A 25,272-nucleotide genomic window follows, 5' to 3' on the forward strand; every position below is an offset into this window, starting at 1 on the left:
TTGTTCTTCAATAAAGTTATGTCTGTTTGCTGCATTGAATTGGTTCTTACTGCATTGATTTCAAGGTATTCCCTCCTGGGGTCCATACGGACCCCGCCTGGTAGTTTGTGTATGTAAAATTGGCTGGTAGGATGAAGGTTAAGTGTGTTCTTTATGCCTTGGGCCCTTTAGTGTATTGCTGTTATTAATACAAGATGTTCTGAACAAAACTTATCTGGTGATTTTGTCTTTATAAACTTTAATTTTAAAGAAAAGTATTGGGGTCCAAACGGACCCCACATGGTAAGATTAAGGTGTAAAATAGCATGATAGGATGAAGGTTAAATAAATGACTAATAAACTGTGAATACTGCCAGATATCTACTGCATCCAGCTATGAATTAATACCTGATAATGAAATGGCACATACTCAACAAATGATTGATTGGTCCAACTCATTGTGAAATGGTCACATTTAATGAACAACCTCTTGTTTTATATACATCTATAAAAAGAACCCAGATACAGGTTACAAGAATCTAAGGCTAATACATACATTATTAAATAATAAAGTATTTTTTTCAATGTTAAAGATACATATCGTAGTTTACAAAATATGATCGTGGCGAATTAAGCAATTGTCAATAAACTAAGATGCTATATGTATGTTGTTTAATAAACAAACAAAAAAAAACATAAAATCACAACAATATTCCTTGAATAAAGCAATGGAAAATTTGGACATTGGCTAATAAAGTCTGATTAAAAAAAAAGAAAGGCTTGAGCGATAAAAGTGGTTCTATATAGAACTAATAAACTGATTGGTCAGATACAATTCATGTTTATTCCATTTAAAAATTTCAGTCCAGTACACCATCATGGGGTAAGACACTGTTTTTTTTTTTTTTTTTAAATGTATGTGTATGTAAGCATCTGTCTTTCAGCCTCTCAATATCAGGGCCAAATACAATAAAGAGAAATAGAAATAAAGAGAAAGAAAAGAAGAAAGAATGCTAAATGCTGTAAAGAGAAAATTAATCAAAATGATGACCTTCATTCTAAGTTTGTTAGTCCTCAGTCTATGAAGCTCCAGTTTGCTGGATGGAGATTTTGCGCTGCAGCTTCCAGTCCCTCGCACAGACACAGGCTTGGGGAAGCTAAGGATCGTGGGAAAGAGAAATCTCCACGTCTTTGGCATGACCAGTTAGCTGTATGCTGCTGAATTTCATGACACACAAAGGTTGAGCTCGTACCACCGTCTCCAATGTGTGCAAAACATCAAAAAAGGCTCTGATTTGTAAAAAAAAAAAAGTCAAAGGGGAAAGAAGGATGGATGCTTTGTTTGTTTTCTTCGTTGTTGTGCTGCGGTGAGACAGAAGCCTGTTGACTCACGTGTCCCCATATGTTTAGCTTCCCTGGGGTTCAGAGTCCCGTGCCTGTGCTCACTCCACCTTCAGCCATGCTGCCCATGATGCTCTTCAGTTTTTTTCCCCCCTTCCATTCTTCACGTCATCATTTATTAATCTTATTTTTTTTTTCCTTTTTGTGAGCGAAAAAAACTTGAATTAAATTATCAATGCACGATATCCATTTAGATGTGCAAAATAGAATTAGAAGACTTTCCACAGGAATGAATTATAAACATCTGCAAGAGAAAGAGACAGAGAGAGGTTAAAATTAACAACAAGCTAGTATAAATGAGTTAACAGGCTAAGCCCTTCTCTTTCAAGAAAAAAAAGATAGAAAATAAAGCAGCATTTTTGTCATCCACATCATTATATTTTGAAGGAAGATTTATTATTATTATTATTCCTTTTTTAAAACCAAGAACAGCACCGCCACTAATGGTTGTAAGTAAAAACACACTGAATTGAGGTATTTCACTCACGTGACCAAGTCACGTGATGCCGCCATTTTGGACGGCACGCTTAAGTCCTTCAGTGCAAGGCGGTATGAGATGGTGGAGACCTTTGCGCGTTTTAACAAGAAAGTAAGCTGTGATTCGTGTTAAATTGGATCTGTCTTTTATCATAAACACTACCCAGCCTTGGTATGGAGCCAAGGTTGTCGACAGAAGTCAACAATTTGATGAAGGATGACCCCAGCAGTTTGAAACGGTACAAGGTAGGCTATGTTCACAACACTGTCTTGTTACTCGGGGGATCCAAGATCCCCTGAAACAGACATGAGATCCCTTGAAAACATGATTTGGGAAATGTTGGGGGGTCTCTAAAATATTGGCAAAATGATGTTTATTGACATAGCAATCGTGCGTAACGGGAAGCATTTGCATATCCGAAGTGTTGTGTTTACTTGACAACGACTGCTGCTGCCAGGTTGGTTGTTGAGTAGCCTGACTGTTTTTTTTCTTGCGTGCAGAGGCGATTTTTCTCACCAGGCAAGCCAATCAGCTGCTTGGGGCTCCCACCAGGTGGCGACAGAGAGTCGAAATTTGCACAGCAGTTGATAGAGAAATTTGCGAGTCGAGAGTGAAGAAGAATCGAAATTTGCGTTTTGAAAAGTCATTCGCTGAGTCTGACTCTCACGGGTTTCCCGTTTACAATAAGCTGTTGGGAGGAACAAAATGCTAAGCAGCCAATTGTGTGACCACATTTTTGAGTGACAAAAGTCTTCAAGCAATCAGCGCTTGCAGTCTGCAGAGGGATCCCTTCCTGCGCGTGCAACCACATGTTTGCACAAATCGGAAACCCTGTAGGCTATTAACGTGCACATATTGCGTGTTGGTAGACCTCCATGGCTAAATTATTATGAAGAGAAACTATCCATCCGGGAGTGAAAAAAGAAAGAAGAAAAAAGAAGACGAGGGGAGAAGAAAGCAAGATGGTGGTAAGTCAGTAGCAATAATAATGAACAGAGACAATAGTATTTTTCCCTACCGTTGATAATGAATGATGTAGTGCAAATGGTGCTAGTCTTGTTTCACTCGCGCTAGCATGACCATACTTTATTTATGTTGTTTTTTTTTGTTGTGGGCGGGCGGTGGTGGGGCCCCCCAATGAATTTCTGATTGGGGCCCCACTAGACCCTAGAATCGCCACTGCTTGCGTGTGGTATCATTGTTGATGCGAGGTTGTTTTTTTAACATGCCTATGCGGACACGATTTCCCCTGATGAGTTATGACTTTAGACGCGATGCGTGTGTGGAGGTGTGGAGTCCGCGTGATATGTGCGTAAGATAGGCTTCTCATGTGTTTGGAGATCCACGCTCTTTTTATTTTCTTTTTTTCTTTTTTTTCTCTTTCTTTCTTTCTTTCTTTCTTTCTTTCTTTCTTTCTTTCTTTCTTTCTTTCTTTCTTTCTTTCTTTCTATGTAATTTCCCTGTTTATTTCTGTCCCGTTTCTTTCTAGCCTCTGTTATTGCGTTTTATGTCTGATGTCACTTTATCTACTTGTTTTGTAATGACTTGATACTTTCAATATAAAAAAAAAAAAAGATCCGCGCTCTGAGACAAGCGCAAGTTGGCTCCCAATCCTGTCTCTTCATAGCTGCAATCCATTTGGCCCTCTTGTCTGGGTCAGTAGGAAACCGGTAAAAGGAGAGTCCTGCACACTGTCCCTGTCTGTTGTGGCAGCCCACAACACAACAAGCAAACACCATAGTTATTTATAGACCGCTTACTGACAAATTAATCGATTCTAGGTGTCTGTAACACGTTTTTTTTCAAGCTGGTTCTCCCTCTCTGTCTGCAGCGTTAGTATGTAGCTTGCCGTCCAAAATGGCGGACACCGGGGCGTCACGTGACCCTGTGACGTCAGGTGAAATACCTCAATAGGTGTAAAGTAGAGGCAGGGGCTGATTTCTTTCTAGCCCATGCTGTAAATTGTGAAACATCTCCTACAATTTGGGTCCCGGGTGGAGGATTTTGCTAACATATCCAATTTGAAGTAAAAATTGCAGTCATACAAATGATGAACCACCCCCCATTAAGTGTGGCTTTTCTGTTTACCATGCTCACTATTCACAAACTCAGTGACGTTATTACATCCGCCAACTTTGTTGGAGGAAGTTATGTTTTCACCTCCATTTGTTTGTTTGTTTGTTTATATGTTCCCATCGTAAGTCAAAAATTAGTGAACAAATTTTGAGGAAAGGTGAACCATGGGCCAAGGAACAATTGATTACATTTTGATGCAAATCTGGATATTTATATGGATACAGGATTTTTTTTTGTCTTTTCTCAACGTAACTCAAAAGGTAGTGAATGGATTTGAATAAAATTTGGTGTACATCTTTAGTATTATCCTATGCTGTGTCCAAAATCACTCACTACTCACTATATAGTGAGTTCTCCATTTTGTAGTGCTGTCCGAATATATAGTGAGAGTTATTACACCCTATATAGTGGACTCATAGTATCCCACAATGCATCGTGAAATGTAGTGTACAGCTGATAGTCACTAACCAATCAATATATACCATGATGCATTGCGGTCACGCTGAAAGCGAAATGGCAGACGACAGAAAGGAGCATCCGGTGCAGCAACAAGAGAATATATAATAAGACAGATAAAATACAAGAATAAAAGTTAGAGTGCAGAGCGAGGAATTAATCAAAAGCCTCAAATTTGATTTAATAAAAGGCAGGGGCAAAGAAGAAAGGATTGAGCCTTGATTTAAAAGAACTGAAAAATGCAGCAGACACAAAGTACTTTGTATTTATCAATGTGGGAAATATGCTCAGTATAATATGTATTTATCACAAAAATACATGCATGTATTTATTATTTTGAAAATCCACCAACCGACTGATCTGGCACGTTGTAATTGTGCGACAGTAATGATGTAAATAACAGCGCGATGAACTAATGTCCGAAAGCATTTTTTCATTTTACCAATGAGCTCACTATATAGTCCTCTATATAGTAATTCCCTAGATAGTGAGTCAGGAGTAGTGAATAAGTGAGTGATTTCGGACACAGCACTAGGTTCAAGTGATGTCATTTTGATGTTGATAATATGTCGCTTAGTGGAGGTATGGACTCTACCGAGTGCCCTTCTAAGTTATAGACATAAAACACTTGACTTTAGAGAATAAGAAGCACAGCTCTGTTGTTCAATGAATGTACAGTATGTGGTTCTAGGTGTATGTATATTCATTTTATATCCATACTTTCACTGAGAACAACACTACGTTCAGACTGCAACCTGAAACGACCCATATCCGATTTGTTGTGAAATCCGATTTTTTTGTTAGGCCGTTCACATTACCAATTATATGAGACTTGTATGCGATCTCCAATATGAACGGAAAACGACCCAAAAGTGTCCCGCATGCGCAAATTGACACGTAATCAGCACATCTATGTAATACGTAAACAAAAAAAAAGCACACTCTTCAAGTTTTCAAGTAAAGCATGGAGGTGAGGCGAGACCTGGCGATGTGGTTTTTGTGGCGGCGGCGGAACTCACACAATAATCTGATTAATGTGGGCAGCAGACTAATGAGACCGAAGGTGTCAAATTACTGGAAATTTCCAGAACAATCTTATAATCTTGTAATACAGGATGGTTTAAGTTATAAATCAGTTATAGAAACTGTTTTATTTAATCAGGCTAACAGATCAACATCCAGGTCCCTACCAAATCCACCATTAGCTTGATCAATTCTATAAAAGTCTATTTAAATTCTGAAAACTGTACAAATGTTGTTGTTTTCCACCAAAGAGGCGGGATTAGCCAACGCAGAATAGTGACGTTTGTCTCTTGTTGATGACGTGTAGGGCGCATGAATGCGACCTGTCCGGTCAGACTGCAGTCGCATGTGAAAATAACGGATATGCATCGGAATTAGAACCACATATCCAAGCGGCCTGGGTCGTATGTGAAAAAAATCGGATCTGTGTCATTCAGATTGTCAATAACAAATCGGATACAGGTCGCATATGGGCAAAAAAATTGGATATGGGTCGTTTCAGGGTGCACTCTGAACGTAGTCCAAGACAGTCACAAAATTAAGTAATGGCATTAAGGAGTAGCTGGCTACAAATATTGAAGTAACGAGCTTAAACAAAATTTTAGCTGTGTAGCTAATGTATTTTCATAATAACGTAGCATTTCCAGTAACTAGCTACTTTCTGTTCATCAAGTAGTGGTGTAATGTTGTGAGCACTGTTAGGGAGTAGCCAACTACAGTTAGCTACACTTTACATTTTAGTAGTCTGGCAGTAGCTGAGGCATTTTCAAAATAATACAGGTTTTCCAGTAACAAGCCTCTCTTTTCCCCATGAAGTAGTGGTGTAATGTTGTGAGCAGTGTTGGGAAGTTGCTAACTACAAGTACGAACACTACTGGCTTTATTACATTTTAGTAGTTTGGCAGTAGCCGAGTTAATTCCAAATAATATCGCATTTCCAGTAACTAGCTACTTTATTTTTCACCAAGAGTTGGTGTAGTATTTTGAGCAGGGTTGCTGAGTAGCTAATTACAAATAGCAACACTACTAGCTGAAGAAAATTTTCGTACTGTAGTGTTGCAGTAGCTCAGTTATTTTCAAAATAATATTACTTTAACAGTAACTAGCACTACTTTTCAACATGTAGTATGAAAAATGCTATATTGTCTTTTCTCTTTTCACATATCCAGTTTGCTATTTTTTAACTTCTCTTCTTCAGCTGTCCATCGATACGATGTTGACTGTGCTGTCAGGTTAGTTTTGGCAGGCCCAAGGCACAAGGCCCGTTTGAGAACGGCAGCAGCAGGTGCAGTGTGGACAAATGAAACTTGTTTGAGCCGTAGTTAAGTTTCTTCTTTCGTGTGCCCTCTCATACTCTTTCATTCTTTTCAGCTCGATGACATTCATTGATTCTCTCACAAGGCGTCGCCACTTTATGCAGTCAGCCGCATCTCCTTCCCATGTGGGGATGCTCATTCCCGTGTTCTTCATGTGATGTTTGAGCACATCCTTATATCGGAGCTTTTGCCCGCCCTGCGTACGCTGACCTTGGCTAAGTTCACAGTACAGTTCTTCTTTAGGCAGTCTCGAGTCCCCCATCCTGCAGACCTGGCCAATCCAGTGAAGTTGGGAAGCAGTGATGAGTGCCTCAACACTACTCAGTACGTTTACATGCACGTCCAAATCGAGCTGCTGTCGGTAATCGAGCAAAGGGTCCCAGCAGGGGTGCCAGAGAAATCCAATCCTACATGCACAAGTGAAATCGGGCTATTGTGCAAGGTGCATTGTGCACCCGAGCCACATGTGGCACTACACGCCCCATCGTGTTGGTACACTTCCGGTTGTCATCATGAAGAGCTATAGTGTTGCCAGATACTGCTGACGTATTCCAGCCCAAAACATGTTCAAATCCGCTAAAATGCACTTAAAACCCCCAATCTGGCAACACTGGCAGTTCCGTATTCAAGCTGTTAGGCTTGCTCTAACAGACTGTATGGCTACAAACTGTCCGGCGCAGACCACTGTTTTGTAAGACAACTTATTTTGCACAATAATATTTTTCTAAAGTCCATTTTTTTTTGCTTACAAAAAAAAATTTTTTTTTTGCTTACAATTTAACTTATGTCTTAATAAACACACAAAAAGTTCAATTGTTTTGCTTTTATTGACATTCTTCAGATGTTGGACATATATATATATATATATATATATATATATATATATATATATATATATATATATATACACACACACACACAAATACAATGACTTGTTTATGTACACAATTCACAGCTATGCAACAGCTGTACAGATGTATTTGGTGATACAGTAAGTGAGCTAAATTTTAACAGTGCAAATAATGCCACAAAAAGAAAAGATTCATGCCGTTGGCATGATTCGTTGTCATGCCGACCGAGGCTGTTGTGTTTCCCTTGTGGTCTCGTCACTCGTCACTTCCGGAAGGGGCAGTGCTGAAGTAAGTAGCTCGACTACGTAGCTCGATAGGGTTTACATGCACTAAGTAGCTCGGCAGAAATTGCATAATCTAGGTCGTGTAGCTCGATTCCGAGAAATCAAGTTCGGTTCAATTTCAGCCGAATTAAGGTGTATACATGGCATTTTGAACTTCGATTTCAGTCGAGCAACGGCAGAAATTCGATTCTCTCTATGTGCATGTAAACGCACTGACTGACTGATTCAGCTCTCCTTAGCACCTCAACGTCAGGTACCCTATCCTGCCATTTAATGCCCAGGATTTGGCGGAGGTACCGGAGTTGTATTCTTGTCAGCTTCTTGATGTGGTGTCGATACAGGGTTATGCATTCTGTTGCATACAACATTTTTAAAAATAATAATAATAAAAAAAACAGTGTGCAAACTGTTATATGTCAGTAACCAAGTTTAATAGAGTGTAGGATGCATGTAGGTGTGTGCACCTCTGGCAAGCACGAAGAGAATAGTCTAGAGAATAACAGTGAAACCAATTTTGATTTTACTTCTCATGAATCCAAGACTATTAATTAGCTCGGAAAATATTTCCAGAAATAAACAGAACCAAGAGTCGTGGCATGAGCCGTGTCTGTATAATTGTTTTACAGTAAAGTAATGCTAACTGTTTCTGACTAAAAGTGGTTCACAAATCCACAAGGAAAATCTCGTTATTATCCATACCCTATACAAAACATGTGCAATTATATTTTGTGCAATAAAGTAGCTGCACAGTAAAATGAAAATGCCACAGTTGATTTTCCCCAGTTTGAAAAGTAGCTGCAATATGTATTTAGCGACTTTTTTGTAGTGTAGTGTGTAGTGGGCTAGCTACTTTATCAAAAGAGTAGTTTGACAATAGCGTAGCTATTTTAAATCAGGACTAGCTTGTAGCTTGAGTTACAATTGCTTCTCCAACATTGGTTGTGACTATGCGTTTCACATTTCGCAGTTTGGTTGTACATGTTAGACCAGTCACTCTTTAATTGCACAAATTTGCGAAACCTTGTGCACTTATCACATCTTATATCAGAATCCTCAACTTCTCTGACGCACACATTTCATCTGAGGAGTTTGTGCAAGCTGATCCCTTCCTCTGTATGCAGCAGGAAGCATGACACTTAACATAATTGCAGCCAGTTTTAAGCATTTCATTTATGATTCAGTGAATAATTTAACATGCAATAGTGTAATCTCATCAGGGGGAAGAAAAAAAAAGACATCTTGGAACACGCTTAAATTTAAGAGCAAGCCTGAAACGTCTGCCTCAATTACAGGTTACAGTATTTCTAAAGGAAATGAGAGAACACATTCTACAGCACATTTTCAATAAATAAATAAATAAATAAATACAAATGAGGCAGGATTTTATATAGTATCGTGGTTCCCAACCCTGGTCTTGGAGAAACCTTGTCTTAATATTTGGTTGTTTTCACTGCATTAATACATCAAATCCTGCTATTCATAGAGTAGGGTGGGTAGGTTGGAATGTTTAATTTCATTTCAATTTAATAATTTGACTTATAATTTGTTTTGTTTATTTTGTGTTATTTCATTTAGCCAGAGATATCAAAGAAGGATAAAGGCTTTCGGAAGACTACTTGTATATTCAACTTCTCTGTTATGTAGGACTAGGTGTTGTTATCCCAATAGATACTTAAGGCACCGACGAGACACTGTGGCCATCAAATGAGTGATGACATCCTTTGGGTTCTCAAGTGGGCGCCCTCCTTCTTGGGTGTTTCGCTGATAGGCCCACGACACCTCCAGAGGGTTCAGCAGTGAATCCCAGCGTCCCAGGTTCACTCCCATCAGCCATCACACACTTGGAGCCCCATGTCAGGTCCTTCCTCCTGGTCCACAGCCACTGGCTCCCCTTCTCAGCAGCCTTGGAGAGATCCTTGATTGCCTGCCTGTGGGCCTTCCCTCGCACCCCCATCTCCCTGAGTAGCCTATATGTTGAGGTGGCTATGAATCCCCTGCAGCCTACTTCCACCGGGTGTACCTTCACATTCCAGCCTTGTTGCTTGGCATCTGCTGCAAGATCGGCGTATCTCAGCTTCTTCCACTCATAGGCTTCCTCTACCACCCCCTCCCATGGTACCGTGAGCTCAATGATGTACACGAGCTTGAGTGAGGAAGACCACAAAACAAGGTCTGGACACAGGTTGGTGGATGCAATTTCCGGTGGAAAGCACAGCTTTTTGTCCAGGTCTGCCAGCATTTTCCAGTCCTGTGCTCTACCCAGCTGCCCAATGTCCGCCCTACTGGTGATAGTGAAGCTGGCTTGACCCTGCCGGACAAAGTGTTGGCTGCCGGTGGGATGGAGGGGGAGGAAGCGCATTTGCGCTCACCCGCTGGCATTCCAGTACTGCAGCAAGACATCTTAGTACCTGGTTGTGTCGCCAGGTGTAGCGGCCTTGGGAATTCCAACTTCATTTATATAGTGCTTTCAGTAATGGACACTATCACAAAGAAGAGTCACAGATCTACAGATATAGATTTGGATTTATCCCGAATGAGCAAACCAGAGCTGATTCTTGAATTCCCTAATAATATAGTTGGGGAATTTGAGACAGAGAGAGAGAGAGAGAGAGAGAGAGAGAAAACAACAAACCCTAAACAAAACTTACACTTTAGTATTGTTAAATCTGCTCCACATACTAACACAAATTCCATCTTCTTGCATCTTTAGCCAAACACATGAACTCCAAACTCACTTTGTTACAGTTCCCCAAACTTCTAATTACAACCGTAGTTTCCGGACTTTCACTGAATCTTTGTGAAGTGTCTCTGTTAGCATTTCACCAGTGATATTACTGAGCCTTTTGTTTGTGTACACACTTTCCCAGTATTGACCCGATCTGTTTTGTTTATTGAGTTCTGCCTAGCCTAGCCTAGTAAAAGCTGTCTGCTAATCACCCGATACTTTGCCTGTCTATTGACTTTGATTTTGGCTCTGCTTTTTCATTCAATAAAACCCTCCATTTGCATCCAAATCTTGTCTGTGTGTTTCTTTTTAGCTGACTAAATTGCTATTGTTTTCAGTCGGTAAAATCCAGACTAAATCTAACAGTAATCAAATGACTAAAACTGAACTAAAACTATTGTGTTTTTGTCAAATGTAATGTGTAGTTCCAGAAGGCAGGATGCATTCCATGGATTATATTTGTTTCATTATTGTTTTTTTTTTTTGAAATTCTGGATCTAACTGATGAACAACAATAGCAATTGTCTCATCTCATCTCATCTCATCTCATCTCATCTCATCTCATCTCATCTCATCTCATTATCTCTAGCCGCTTTATCCTGTTCTACAGGGTCGCAGGCAAGCTGGGGCCTATCCCAGCTGACTACGGGCGAAAGGCGGGGTACACCCTGGACAAGTCGCCAGGCAATAGCAATTGTGCTAACCAAAATGTTTTAGTCAATAAATAATTATCCAGGAAGGCAACACAAAACAAGAGTATTACATAATCAATCATAAACTGAAGAACAAACGAGGATAGAAACCTAGGAACCAGAACATGGAAACAAGGCTCAAACTTATGTTACAAAGTCCTATCAGGCTCATCTCATCTCATTATCTCTAGCCGCTTTATCCTTCTACAGGGTCGCAGGCAAGCTGGAGCCTATCCCAGCTGACTACGGGCGAAAGGCGGGGTACACCCTGGACAAGTCGCCAGGTCATCACAGGGCTGACACATAGACACAGACAACCATTCACACTCACATTCACACCTACGGTCAATTTAGAGTCACCAGTTAACCTAACCTGCATGTCTTTGGACTGTGGGGGAAACCGGAGCACCCGGAGGAAACCCACGCGGACACGGGGAGAACATGCAAACTCCACACAGAAAGGCCCTCGCCGGCCCCGGGGCTCGAACCCGGACCTTCTTGCTGTGAGGCAACAGCGCTAATCACTACACCACCGTGCTGCCTCCTATCAGGCTTTTGTGTGTTTTACCAACACAACAGAGTATAAAATGGAAAACATATCAAGGACTAATAAAAACAATATCTGCACACACTTGGGTAACATGCCAATGACACGATGGGGGTGGAAACAGGACCAAAACATGACACTTGTTGCGATGGGAACTGCATCACAAAAGGGGAATCTATGACAGCAAAGCTAAAATCTGTCCAAAATGTTGTCTGTTAGACACTTGGAGAAAACTTGGGCAAATGCGACATGAACTTGGTAGAATTCTAAAAATAAAACTGCTCACCTTCAGACTGGCCTATGGCAAGGATTAGGAAATTCTGTCAGCTAACAACAGGAAAAACCTCACAGCTTAGACAAAGCTGGGGTAGGATCTTACAAGACTTAATGATCCAAATACTAACCCTGTTCTCACATCCCAACATTTCCGCGAAGGCAGGAGTGTAGTGGCCTCAGCAGTGTCTTACCATAGCCTGCTGTGACAGGAGGATAAAATAGATTCACATCAAAGTTCTCTCTGCCTGAATCTGGCTTTCTGGATTTGGTAGACAGACACCGGTGATGCTGACTCCATGCCTTTCTCAGACATTTAATGACTGACCAATTAAATTTCCCTCTTGCAGACTAAGCTAGCCATGGACTCCCTGACACTATATGGTCTAAAGGTTCTCCTATGACTCCCAGCCACCTTGAAGCAGATCCCAATCAACCAAGCTCAAAGGTCTCATCGCTTCATGCCTCAGTCATTCTGAAGAGCCACAGGCTCCTGATCCTATGCATAAGTAGGCTTTAATTAGATCAGTGCTCATTATGACACTTTCTGAGTTCTGGGTGCATAAGCACACTATAAACATGTATATTCCTTGCCTACATAATGAATCTTCTGCTTGTTACTTGGCTGGTCTGTCAACTAGTGGCTATTGAGAATCAATCACATTTACTGATCTTGGGTCTGTGGATTAGGCTGCCCTCTGTGAGTCTTCGGACTGGATGACTTGTAGATGTCATAACAAAGACTTGTGGGAGTGTCTATGTACAGCTCTAGCCTTCATTTCAATATAATGCCCTCACTGACTTGTCCTTGCAGCTCTAAAGCGTGTTACTGCTACATGACATGAGTGACCACTTGATGTACTTGCTAATTATGCTTAAAAAGAAATTAAATTATGTAATCTGTCGTAGATAGAAGGAGAACGCAGCAAAAAAAAAAAGTATTGTGAAGTCTACAGTTATGTTGACTCGATCAGCCAGACATCAAAAGGGGCCTGTTAACGTATTGAAACAGCTCATAATTTGGCAATAAGGCACTGCCTCTAGGGGAGATGGTAAGGGCAAGTCAATAAGAGTGCAGTAATTGGAAAACAGTACTGGAATGCAGGGTAAGTGTGTGAAACCCACTGCTCATGATTTCAAAGTGATTTCTGATAGAAGCACAAAATGTGGGAATTAGACAAATACAACCCCGATTCCAAAAAAGTTGGGACAAAGTACAAATTGTAAATAAAAACGGAATGCAATGATGTGGAAGTTTCAAAATTCCATAGTTTATTCAGAATAGAACATAGATGACATATCAAATGTTTAAACTGAGAAAATGTATCATTTAAAGAGAAAAATTAGGTGATTTTAAATTTCATGACAACAACACATCTCAAAAAAGTTGGGACAAGGCCATGTTTACCACTGTGAGACATCCCCTTTTCTCTTTACAACAGTCTGTAAACATCTGGGGACTGAGGAGACAAGTTGCTCAAGCTTAGGGATAGGAATGTTAACCCATTCTTGTCTAATGTAGGATTCTAGTTGCTCAACTGTCTTAGGTCTTTTTTGTCGTATCTTCCGTTTTATGATGCGCCAAATGTTTTCTATGGGTGAAAGATCTGGACTGCAGGCTGGCCAGTTCAGTACCCGGACCCTTCTTCTACGCAGCCATGATGCTGTAATTGATGCAGTATGTGGTTTGGCATTGTCATGTTGGAAAATGCAAGGTCTTCCCTGAAAGAGACGTCGTCTGGATGGGAGCATATGTTGCTCTAGAACCTGGATATACCTTTCAGCATTGATGGTGTCTTTCCAGATGTGTAAGCTGCCCATGCCACATGCACTAATGCAACCTCATACCATCAGAGATGCAGGCTTCTGAACTGAGCATTGATAACAACTTGGGTTGTCCTTCTCCTCTTTAGTCCGAATGACACGGCGTCCCTGATTTCCATAAAGAACTTCAAATTTTGATTCGTCTGACCACAGAACAGTTTTCCACTTTACCACAGTCCATTTTAAATGAGCCTTGGCCCAGAGAAGACGTCTGCGCTTCTGGATCATGTTTAGATACGGCTTCTTCTTTGAACTATAGAGTTTTAGCTGGCAACGGCGGATGGCACGGTGAATTGTGTTCACAGATAATGTTCTCTGGAAATATTCCTGAGCCCATTTTATGATTTCCAATACAGAAGCATGCCTGTATGTGATGCAGTGCCGTCTAAGGGCCCAAAGATCACGGGCACCCAGTATGGTTTTCCGGCCTTGACCCTTACGCACAGAGATTCTTCCAGATTCTCTGAATCTTTTGATGATATTATGCACTGTAGATGATGATATGTTCCAACTCTTTGCAATTTTACACTGTCGAACTCCTTTCTGATATTGCTCCACTATTTGTCGGCGCAGAATTAGGGGGATTGGTGATCCTCTTCCCATCTTTACTTCTGAGAGCCGCTGCCACTCCAAGATGCTCTTTTTATACCCAGTCATGTTAATGACCTATTGCCAATTGACGTAATGAGTTGCAATTTGGTCCTCCAGCCGTTCCTTTTTTGTACCTTTAACTTTTCCAGCCTCTTATTGCCCCTGTCCCAACTTTTTTGAAATGTGTTGCTGTCATGAAATTTCAAATGAGCCAATATTTGGCATGAAATTTCAAAATGTCTCACTTTCGACATTTGATATGTTGTCTATGTTCTATTGTGAATACAATATCAGTTTTTGAGATTTGTAAATTATTGCATTCCGTTTTTATTTACAATTTGTACTTTGTCCCAACTTTTTTGGAATCGGGGTTGTATTACACAGCTTTATTATTGCTTATTGCATCATCCATCAACCAGGAATACTTTAATAACACAGTGTGCTTTGTAAAATACCAACAACCAAGCTGTCATCTGATTTTTCAACCACATGTCGACATTCTTTATCAGGGTAAATCAGGACCCTGGACCCTGGAGTGTATACTGCTAGTACTGGGTGGGAATACTCCCTGGAGTTTATCCCACTATCACTGGGTGGAAATATACAGTGCTCAGCGTAAATGAGTCCACCCCCTTTGAAAAGTAACATTTTAAACAATATCTCAATGAACACAAACAATTTCCAAAATGTTGACAAGACAAAGTTTAATATAACATCTGTTTAACTTATAACGTGAAAGTAAGGTTAATAATATAACTTAGATTACACATTTTTCAGTTTTACTCAAATTAGGGTGGTGCAAAAATGAGTACGCCCCACAACAAAAACTACTACATCTAGTACTTTGTATGGCCTCCATGATTTTTAATGGCAGCACCAAGTCTTCTAGGCATGGAATGAACAAGTTGGCGACATTTTGCAACATCAATCTTTTTCCATTCTTCAACAATGACCTCTTTTAGTGACTGGATGCTGGATGGAGAGTGATGCTCAACTTGTCTCTTCAGAATTCCCCGTAGGTGTTCGATTGGGTTCAGATCAGGAGACATACTTGGCCACTGAATCACTTTCACCCTGTTCTTCTTCAGAAATCCAACAGTGGCCTTAGATGTGTGTTTAGTCATGTTGAAAAAGTGCACAACGACCAAGGGCACGGAGTGATGGTAGGATCTTCTCTTTCAGTATAGAGCAATACATCTGTGAATTCATGATGCCATCAATGAAATGCAGCTCCCCGACACCAGCAGCACTCATGCAGCCCCACATAAGGACACTGCCACCACCATGTTTCACTGTAGGCACCATGCATTTTTCTTTGTATTCCTCACCTTTGCGACGCCATACAGTTTTGAAGCCATCAGTTCCAAAAACATTTATCTTGGTCTCATCACTCCAGAGTATAGAGTCCCAGTAGTCTTCATCTTTGTCAGCATGGGCCCTGGCAAACTCTAGGCGGGCTTTTTTGTGCCTGGGCTTTAGGAGAGGTTTCTTTCGTGGACGGCATCCACACATGCCATTCCTCTGCAGTGTACGCCGTATTGTGTCACGGGAAATAGTCACCCCAGTTTGGCTTTCTACTTCTTTAGATAAATGCAGTGAACTTGCATGGCGATTTTCTTCAACCCTTCTCATCAGAAGATGCTCCTTTCGAGGTGTTAACTTCCGTGGACGACCTGGATGTCTCTGTGAGATGGTTGCAGATCCATCTTTCTTAAATTTTTGTTCCACTTTTGTGACAGTATTTTGACTGATAAGTAAAGCTTTGCTGATCTTCTTGTAGCCTTCACTTTTGTGGTGTAAAGAAATTATTTTCTTTGGGGAATTCTGAGACAAGCTGAGCATCAAGGGGGTGTACTCATTTACGCTGAGCACTGTAGCTTGAAGTCTATCCCACTATCAACAGTTGGGAATGCACCCTGGAGTCTATCCCAGAGTAAAACTCCGCACTCTGGAGTAAAACTGGGTGGCAATACTCCCTAGTCTATCCTACTATCACTGGGTGGGAATATACCTTGAAGTCTATCCCACTGTCAACAGTTGGGAATGCACCCTGAAGTCTATCCTAATAAAACTGGGTGGGAATACTCCCTGGAGTCTATCCTACTATCACTGGTTGGGAATATACCTTGAAGTCTATCCCACTATCAAAAGTTTGGAATGCACCCTGGAGTCTATCCTAGTAAAACTAGGTGGGAATACTCCCTGGAGTCTATCTTACCATCACTGGGTGGGAATATGCCTTGAAGTCTATCCCACCATCAACAGTTGGGAATATTCCTTGGAGTCTATCCTGCTATCACTGGGTAGAAGTACAGCTTAGAGCCTATTCCAAAAATACACTCTGAAGCCTATCCCAGGAACCCTGGTTGGGAATACACCCTGGAGCCTATCCTGGCCACGAGTCCATTGCAGGACAGCATGTACATGTACACTCACACCTAGGAGTTTAACCCATCCAGCCACCAGCATGTTGTTGGGAGGGAGAAACCTGAGGGAGAGCCACATGCACTTGGAGAGAATATGGAAAACTCACAGACAGTAACATGAACTCAGCATCAAACTGGAAGCTGAGAGGCTTCAGACTAGATTTTTTTTTAAATAACAGAACTAAGAATAAGTTAACAGTTTATGGATGATCTATTATATTAAAAATCAATAGGTGGAAACTGTTTACATGTGACATGAAAATTACTTGAGAGGCTGAATCGTGGTCACTAGACCTACTGTTGACTTACAGTCTTTATATCGGGCTATTCAAGTAAAATATTACTGTACAATCCCTGTGAGCAGTGCAGGATGCCTCTAGCATTTGGGATAAAGTAAATCTGACAGAAGTCTCAGTACGTACCACATCATGGACAGCAGGAAACACGCCAGGAGGATATGGGATGAGCTGAGAAGGGCACTGCATCCTCCTGTAGGGCCACCCACTCTGGGCTTAGGTGAGGACGGGGCAGCAGATGGAGTGATCTCTACAGAGAGATCAGAAATTCACAATTTTTATTATGAGAATAATTACAAGCAGCCTTTGGTGCAATTAGTGTCAGCTCTACTGCTAATTAACGTTTCTGTATGAACGTGATTAGAGAAGGTGAAAAATAACCTGACCACACACAGACTGTTTCACTCAAATAAACTGTAGTTTATTTGGGAAGGTCAACTTGTATCAGCTTTTGTAGCTGTAAGATAATGCATTTGCAGTGTAAGAGAATAACAATAAAAATGACAGTAATACTAGAGGTTATTTCAGTAGACTGGTCCTCTATGTGACAGGAGCGTCAGAAAAATTTACGATAAGTGGCCTTGCATGACTGCTGCAATCATCCTAGAATGTAGCCAGTTATAAGGAAGCAGAATATCTTTTCTAATTATAATTTGAAGCAAGGTCTTAATGGGAAAAAAACCCCAAACAAAAACAAAAAAACAGCATTAATTTTGAAGACACAACACACCTATATACAACTCCGATTCAAAAAGAAAAACAAAAATTGGGACGCTGGGTAAATTGTAAATAAAAACATAATGCAATGATTTTCAAATCATGGAAACCCTAGGTTTGATTGAAAATAGTACAAAGTCAACATATCAAATGTTGAAACTGAGAAATTTTTACTGTTGTTTGAAAAATATACGCTCATTTTGAATTTGATGCTAGAAACACGTTTCAAAAAAGTTGGGATGGGGGATGTTTACCACTGTGTTGCATCACCTGTACATTTAACAACACTAAATGTTTGGGAACTGAGGAGACCAACTGCTGTAGTTTTAAAAGAGAAATGTTGTCCCATTCTTGCCTGATATACAATTTCAGTTGGTCTCCTTTGTTGTATTTTGCGCTTCAAATGGGAGACAGGGCTGGACTTCAGGCAGGCCAGTTTAGCACCCGGAACTCTTTTACTATAGAGCCATACAGTTTTAATAATACGCTTTTAATACATTATCGTTTCTATAGTCACAACTGACACAGAGAATTGTATGAATGACACTCTACATAAACTTGTTTATCGTAATTGTTGATATAGTACAGTTTTCTGGAGGGGAGTGTCCGTGCTTTGTATCAGTCATGGGTAAAGGTGTAGCTTTAAATTTAATGGGAAGCTTCGCAGCTTCTGAGTAATATGACCAGCTGAATGTTTAAAAAGACAGAGAGGAACCAAGATAATTGATAACAGGATCTAACTTGTTTCGTGGATGTTCTACAACTTTAAACATAATTATGAGGGAATAAAACATACAACGATTTGATTAATAAAAACATAATTGTTGGCAAATTGGTGTAATGTTAGGGGAATAAGACACTTCAGGATCTGCTATTATTGGAAAATAATCAAGTTCGCTATGGTTACGGTAACGGTGGTGTTTCCTGGTGTATGTGAACAACATAACAGTTCCTCATGATCAAATACACATTGCTCATAGGAACAAAGCCACCGTTAATGAGTGCAATCAATAGCGTTGTACTTCATAAAGCAAATGAAAAGCAAGACGTGTGGGAAAAAGCAATGGCACTTTGAGAGGATGGTGATTTGGCAGCAATATAAAACTGACAGTTCTGCAGACTTTCTAATTCTCTCCCACTATAGCTTGAATGAAATACTCTGCCTTTCCAAAGTGGGAGAAATTCAATACTGCCTGCTGGATCAAAATGGGCAGAGTAACACCCACATATTACCTCTAATAACAGTGATCGAGTTGTAATTTTTATTTATTTATTTTTTAACTGGGTTGAACAGAGTCACAGCAGTTGGTTGGTCTTATAGAAGTCTCTTATCTGCTTGATGAGACTGAGACCATCGGTATCATAAAGAAAGACGAGCATTCCTTTAATCACTGCATCAGTTCTATGATGTGCAGAAACATCAGCTCTCTGTACTTTGTCCTGACTTTAGAGTTTTGACAGACATGCTGGTATGTCGACTCTGTCACAGACTTACATATATCCAGTTCAAACCAGTCCGTAGTCCAGGCTACTTAACAGATCGTGGTCCCAAAATTGAAAGACTACTTCTAGAATATGAGACGCTTTTAGCATGCGAGTGTCAATTCCACACCTTCCACAGTGAGACATAAAAATAGCACAAACAGCATTTCTCTGTGAGTTATGAATTTGACACTGCCAGACTAGAACATAGTTTATGACACATATTTCATAACACACATGGTCTGACTGGGACTATTACATGCTCAGGAAAAAAAAAAAACACTATTCTAGTCACAGGGGGAAAAAAAAGTACTGAAGTGTAGTTTGCTTGTCAGTGGTGTGATCTTCAAGGGTGCATCATTTTTTTACTTTAGTATGCATCATTAACATGGTAACGTCAATAAGGCATACCTTGAAAAATAATTTATGATACATAACTTGGGGCGGCACGGTGGTGTAGTGGTTAGCGCTGTCGCCTCACAGCAAGAAGGTCCTGGGTTCGAGCCCCGGGGCCGGCGAGGGCCTTTCTGTGTGGAGTTTGCATGTTCTCCCCGTGTCCGCGTGGGTTTCCTCCGGGTGCTCCGGTTTCCCCCACAGTCCAAAGACATGCAGGTTAGGTTAACTGGTGACTCTAAATTGACCGTAGGTGTGAATGTGAGTGTGAATGGTTGTCTGTGTCTATGTGTCAGCCCTGTGATGACCTGGCGACTTGTCCAGGGTGTACCCCGCCTTTCGCCCGTAGTCAGCTGGGATAGGCTCCAGCTTGCCTGCGACCCTGTAGAAGGATAAAGCGGCTAGAGATAATGAGATGAGATACATAACTTGGATCTTAAATCCAATTACAGTATGTTGTACTTTAAAGCATGGGTGTCAAACTCATTTTAGGTAATGTAGCACATTATACTTGTCATATAAAAGAAAAAAAAATTAATTTATCAGACCAATAACATTAAATTCCTCTTAAGTCTGTTCATTTATTGGCATGCACATTTCATATTAACATATTAGCATGTTTTGTCAGCACCTCAATTCATGGCCCTGAGTTTATTGCTCTATTTTGCTCCGTAATTGAATAACAGTCACTACTACTAGGATATCAGCTCATACACCATGAGTAGAGAAAAACAAAAATGGCAGAACGTGTTGCTGAACCAACCGAGGACGGAATAAAAGTATTTGATGATAAGAACATCTCATCTCATTATCTCTAGCCGCTTTATCCTGTTCTACAGGGTCGCAGGCAAGCTGGAGCCTATCCCAGCTGACTACGGGCGAAAGGCGGGGTACACCCTGGACAAGTCGCCAGGTCATCACAGGGCTGACACATAGACACTCACATTCACACCTACGGTCAATTTAGAGTCACCAGTTAGCCTAACCTGCATGTCTTTGGACTGTGGGGGAAACCGGAGCACCCGGAGGAAACCCACGCGGACACGGGGAGAACATGCAAACTCCGCACTGAAAGGCCCTCGCTGGCCACGGGGCTCGAACCCGGACCTTCTTGCTGTGAGGCAACAGCGCTAACCACTACACCACCGTGCCGCCTGATAAGAACATATCTTTTTTAATTATTATAGCATTTTTCACAAATTGCTCCTGTCATTTCTAAGCGGAAATGATTGTCAGATGTTTTGCATTAAGGTTTTATTTATCGAATGTGCAAAAAAAAAAATTAAAAACGCTCTGTTTCTCAAAATCCAGTGAATGTAGATATAATAAAACAGTTATTCCATTCAATCTGGTCGTACATGGCTTATCACCTCATGTACGACTCGATTTCGTGCAATAATTGTGAAGTATATTTCAATTCAATTGTAGTGCAAAAGTCACTTTTAATTTAAAACACAGATGCTATCAGATTTAAAACACGGATATCAGCTCACATACCATGAGTAGAGAAAAACAAAATGGCGGAACGTGTTGCTGAACCAACCGAGGACGGAATAAAAACTCTACTCGAAAATGAAACCCTAAAAAATACAAAAAAAAAAAGCAGCAAAATATGGAATGAAAGTATTTGATGGTAAGAACGTATCTTTTTTATTTTTCAAGATTATTATTATCACATTTTTCACAAATTGCTACTGTCATTTCACCGGTTTGTTGACAATTTAAGTTGAAATGTTGTTGTCGGACGTTTTGCACAAAGTTTTTATTGATCGAATTTGCAAAAAAAAAAATGCTCTGTTTCTCAAAATCCAGTGAATGTGGATAGAATAAAACAGTTATTCTGTTCAACCTGGTCGTACATGGCTTATCACCTCATGTACGACTCGATTTCGTGGAATAATTGTGAAGTATGTTTCAATTCAATTCTAGTGCAAAAGTCACTTTTAATTTAAAACACAGATGCTCATATATTTGGTGGGCTGGATTAGAAATGTCAAAAGACTAGAACTGTTCGATACCCCTGCTTTAAAGGTATCCTACAAACACCTTTCCAAGTAAACAGTACTCCCTAAAGATTCAAAAGTAGTACCTTTGATCGTGGCACCCCAGTTTGCAGTGTAGTACTTTTTTCTGAGTGTGTACAGTTGATTGATGCTAGTTATTTATTTTAAATAAAAGTCTACATACTGTTTTTCATATCTCTTACATCTTTCGAATCTACATCTACATTTCTTACATCTCATTCTGAAAATGCTTCAAGAATTACAAGGGTAGTATATTAAAGCTTTAGAAACCCCGAGTTAATTTTCCAGTACAACCTTTAACGAGAATATTTTTGCCACTATTAGCCATGTGAATATATTTTTGACATGTACCGACCCTGTGTTCCAGCAGGAGGCAGTCTGACGTTGCAGTGCCGTGTTGATTATAAAAGGTTGGACGGCACAGCATGGTCTCATGATAGGGCAAATTTGAATTTGTAACAATTACCACAAATCGAATTTAGCAGCTAAAAGGTGTGTTGCCACTTTTCTTTGGCTCATTCCTGATGAGAAAAATGGGACAAATGGTAAAATATGAAGGAAATCATACACGGCACAGTGGGAACACTATGTGACGAGGCTCACCTGAGGGCAAGTCTCCCTCCGTGGTGGAGGTGATGGGTTTGGGTTCCTCTGTCCAGGGTGTTGCGTGAACAGCCACGCTCCAGTCGCTCCAAGTGCCGATCTCCATGTCCTTAGCAGCTAGCTGGATGATGTACTCCTTCCCCACGTAAGCATCTGTGATGGTGTGGGAGGTGCTATCTGCGAGTTCCACCTGTTAATCAAGAGCACCGAGGGAGTCAGGGATCTTGTGACTGAATACACAATTGGAGATTAGCTCATCATTGGATGAAATCATCTTCTGCCATGACACTACATGGTTTCAACGTGGCACGTTCTGATTTCACAAACTGTATCTCAAATGGTGTACTGTACACTCTGTACTACCAGTGGCTCTCAAAGAGGGCTCTGTGAAGCATAGCCAAGGGGTCTGTGCTTTCTTTATACTGTATTATTACAGTGGTGGAAGTCGTAAATCCATTTTAATTTATTATTGTGCTCTGATAGTTATTATCCTGTTTGACTGGTCAATTGAAATGAACGAGTTTAATCCAAACCTCATTAAAATAATGTCAACTCAGACCTAATATCTTCTATTGATGGAAAGTTCAGGATTAAATAAGGCTCTAGGGCACCAATAAAAAAAAAAAAAAAGCCATGTTCGCATTTCATTTAAAATAATGAGCCTAATATTTGAATAGTCAGATAATGTTCAGAAAATAAATTTGTCATGAGGGGGCTTGGGAAATAATATTTCACAGTTAAAAGGGGTCTGGTTGGAAAAAGTTTGAGAACCTGTTCTCTCTATTACTCTAGACTATGCACCTGAGTACGTAGCACCTGATTTTTGAGAAACTGTAATCGGACAAATAAAAAGTGACTAATATGACAAGTCACGCTGCAGTACCTTATGTCATCGGACCATTCGGAATGGAGCAAGTTTAAAACCCAAATGCTCTTTGCTCCTCGTTTGCATCCACGACGTTCTCACTCAGCATTTTTTAAAATGAAATATAACCTCAGCAGCCTCTAGCTTCTGCCATTTACAGCAGACTGTAGGTGTTGATTTGTCAACTGCTTTTATACATCATCCAGGTATTATTAGTGCACTTGGTGAGTTTCCCAGTTTGAACATATTACTCAGACGAACTGAGAGATCTTGAGCTGAGACATCGAGTCTTTAATCAAGTTTAAAAGCGCCATAAAGAAAACGAATCTTACTAGTGGCACATTGTGCAAATGTAATATTTGTGATCACTTATATTCTCGATTTAATGATATTTTTAATTTTTAATTCTAATATTATGTCTTATATAAAGCTTTCTTGAGATAATGATATCTTTCTTTTGCAGTCCGTTGATAACGATGATGACTGTTTCATGTGGCATCAGGGACAAAAAAAAAAAGTCCTCTACTTTTGTCTGTTGTTGGCAAATACGTTCCACAAGTGAGGGTCAATATTCTTATGCTGCCACTGGCCCCCAGAGCGGGAGGTGACCAGAGCGAACCTTGTTAACCCGGGCGACGTTCGAGCCGGTATGATTCAAGTTCCTTTCAGCCATAGTCATGAAACTGCTTGCAAGGGTTTTAAAGTACTGCTAGCTCTTGCAAGTTACTAGCAGCACTATCTTGACAGAATGATGGTGTAGCCCAGTGGCAAGGACGGGCCAAGACAAACTTGGCTGACTGGGAGATAGGTTTGTTTAACCCCGCTCTTAGGTGATACCACAGGTCACCTTGCATGATGGCCGTTGGCTCCCAAGGAGCTCATCTGCCCTTTCACAGGTCTTGTTTTTAGTCCTGCTAGGTGACATGACACCCTCCTCACCAGTATACACTGGTGGGGGAGCTGGTTTAGATGCCGACCACCCGTCCATGCGGCAGGTTGTACTGGGTTACAATGTTACCAGTAGCAAGGTCCACCAGGGCCCTGACCTGACACCAATAAATATATATACACACACACACATATATATATTTGATATTCACCTAGTATAGAAGTTCAGTGTTTTTTAAAAATATTTTTAATTCAGATCTTTTATTAGATAGGGTGGCACGGTGGTGTAGTGGTTAGCGCTGTCGCCTCACAGCAAGAAGGTCCTGGGTTCGAGCCCTGGGGCCGGCAAGGGCCTTTCTGTGAGGAGTTTGCATGTTCTCCCCGTCTCCGCGTGGGTTTCCTCCGGGTGCTCCGGTTTCCCCCACAGTCCAAAAACATGCAGGTTAGGTTAACTGGTGACTCTAAATTGACCGTAGGTGTGAGTGTGAATGGTTGTCTGTGTCTATGTGTCAGCCCTGTGATGACCTGGCGACTTGTCCAGGGTGTACCCCGCCTTTCGCCCGTAGTCAGCTGGGATAGGCTCCAGCTTGCCTGCGACCCTGTAGAAGGATAAAGCGGCTAGAGATAATGAGATGAGATGAGATCTTTTATTAGTTCGACTCTATTTGTCTTACAGAAGAATGCCTTTATTGTCACTGCACAAATGTACAATGAAATTTAGTTCATCATTAGAGAGCAAAGCCACTGTATACGTGCGTGCTGCCACTCTTGGGCACTTCAGCCCAAGGCCAGCCCATGTTAACCTAACTGCATGTCTTTGGACTGTGGGGGAAACCAGAGCACCCAGAGGAAACCCACACAGACACGGGGAGAACACGCAAGCTCCATACAGAAAGACCCCCATCGGCTGCTGGACTCGAACCCAGAACCTTCTTGCTGTGAGGCAACAGTGCTAACCACTACACCACCGTGCCGCCCACTCGTGTCACAAGTCTTTGACTCATTGTACATCTCATTATCTCTAGCCGCTTTATCCTGTTCTACAGGGTCGCAGGCAAACTG

At 40.9% G+C, this 25,272-nt stretch overlaps 1 protein-coding gene across 1 annotated transcript in view; it reads right to left on the bottom strand.

Moving 5' to 3' along the window:
* Positions 1 to 550: 550 nt before the first annotated feature.
* cntfr (ciliary neurotrophic factor receptor) overlaps positions 551 to 25,272 on the bottom strand; it is a 415,519-nt gene continuing 390,797 nt past the window's right edge. Inside the window, exons 7-9 of the mRNA XM_060909413.1 lie at positions 22,458 to 22,647; positions 17,365 to 17,488; positions 551 to 1,624 (exon numbers count right to left, since the gene is read on the bottom strand). Coding sequence (XP_060765396.1) covers position 1,624; positions 17,365 to 17,488; positions 22,458 to 22,647 — 315 coding nt within the window. The 3' untranslated portion in view covers positions 551 to 1,623. The remainder of the gene's footprint in view (positions 1,625 to 17,364; positions 17,489 to 22,457; positions 22,648 to 25,272) is intronic.

Source organism: Neoarius graeffei, chromosome 25 (assembly GCF_027579695.1).
Source record: "Neoarius graeffei isolate fNeoGra1 chromosome 25, fNeoGra1.pri, whole genome shotgun sequence".
In the NCBI taxonomy this organism is placed as follows: Eukaryota; Metazoa; Chordata; class Actinopteri; order Siluriformes; family Ariidae; genus Neoarius; species Neoarius graeffei.